The sequence below is a fragment of the Cetorhinus maximus genome, chromosome 16 (assembly GCF_964194155.1).
Source record: "Cetorhinus maximus chromosome 16, sCetMax3.hap1.1, whole genome shotgun sequence".
Classification (NCBI taxonomy): Eukaryota; Metazoa; Chordata; class Chondrichthyes; order Lamniformes; family Cetorhinidae; genus Cetorhinus; species Cetorhinus maximus.
Genome location: NC_135894.1, coordinates 80,910,218 through 80,911,519, shown reverse-complemented (window position 1 = coordinate 80,911,519; position 1,302 = coordinate 80,910,218). Strand labels below are relative to the sequence as shown.

At 56.8% G+C, this 1,302-nt stretch overlaps 1 protein-coding gene across 1 annotated transcript; it reads left to right on the top strand.

Moving 5' to 3' along the window:
- The first annotated feature begins 287 nt into the window (after positions 1-287).
- olig2 (oligodendrocyte lineage transcription factor 2) lies at positions 288-1,067 on the top strand. The gene has a single exon (XM_078560550.1). It carries the CDS (start codon positions 288-290, stop codon positions 1,065-1,067), a length of 780 nt encoding a protein of 259 aa, XP_078416676.1.
- Positions 1,068-1,302: the final 235 nt, after the last annotated feature.

Genomic DNA, 1,302 nt, shown 5'->3' with positions numbered 1-1,302 from the left:
CCCACATCTCCCGGCATTGGAGGAGGCTCCCATTCAGCACTTCGTTACCTTGTCACGATTGGACATCCCGGTGCCAGAAACAATAGAAGATCTTCTCCGAATGATCTCCGATCCGCCCTATAAAATGCAGAAAAAGCCCCAAAGGCGGCCAGGCAAACCCTGATAACATAGAATCTTACCTGGGAGATAGGCAGAGGGACACACTCTTATGTATGAGCGGCTGGGGCGTCCGCAGTAAGTTTGAACGTCTTGCTCCCCCACCTCCCACCCCTTCTCAAAACTGACGAATGGATTCCGATACCAGTCTAATATCGAGCCAGCCGTCCTCCCCGGATCTCTTCCTGTCTGACGAGCCCTCCTCGGGCTTCTCGGGCACCGTGTCCTCCACACAGAGCGAGTGCGGCGCCGAGCTGTGCGGCGAGCGAGGGGGTCAGCTGAGAGCCAAGGACAACCTCAGGTTAAAAGACAAGAAGCAAATGAGCGAGTCGGAGCTCCAGCAGCTGAGGCTGAAGATCAACAGCCGGGAGCGCAAACGAATGCACGACCTGAACATCGCCATGGATGGGCTCCGGGAAGTCATGCCTTACGCACACGGACCTTCGGTGAGAAAGTTGTCCAAAATCGCCACCCTGCTCCTCGCCAGAAACTACATCCTGATGCTCACCAACTCCCTGGAGGAGATGAAGAGGCTGGTGAGTGAGATCTATGGTGGCCACCACAGCAGCTTCCACCCATCGGCGGCCTGCGGGACCCTCGCCCACGCCGGGGCGCCTCTGCCCGGCCACCCAGCTTCTCACGCACCTCACCCGGTCCACCATCCCATCATGGCCCCGGCCGTCACTTCGGCCTCCCTCTCCGGCGGCAGCAGCATCTCGGCCGTGAACAGTTTGAGAGCCCCCCACGGCCTCCTGAAATCGGCGGGCGCCGCCTCGGCCCCACTCGGCAGCAGTTTCCAGCAGTGGGGAGGGATGCCCTGCCCATGTACCATGTGCCAAGTGCCGCCACCTCACCATGTGGCCAGCATGACCACAGCCGGCATGTCGCGGTTATCCTCGGACAGCAAGTGAGAAACAGTGAGCCCGGACTCTTTCAGTCGCCTTTAAATCATTTAGTCGAGATGAGAGTATGTGACTCACGGGCAAGTAGGTTGTTTGTTATCCCTATCCTTGCACAGAGGTAAACCTTCACTGCGGTTCTCTCGTTATCTTTGTTGATGAAATGTTTTTTTTTAAATGATGCACCCGTGTGAAAGTTGCAGTAACCCTTTTCCAAACCAGTCCTTCACCTCGTGTTTATTTAATC

What these genes read in the sequence shown, in the direction of transcription:
- olig2 (XM_078560550.1), top strand. Translation starts at nt 288, where the DNA reads ATGGATTCCGATACCAGTCTAATATCGAGCCAGCCGTCCTCCCCGGAT.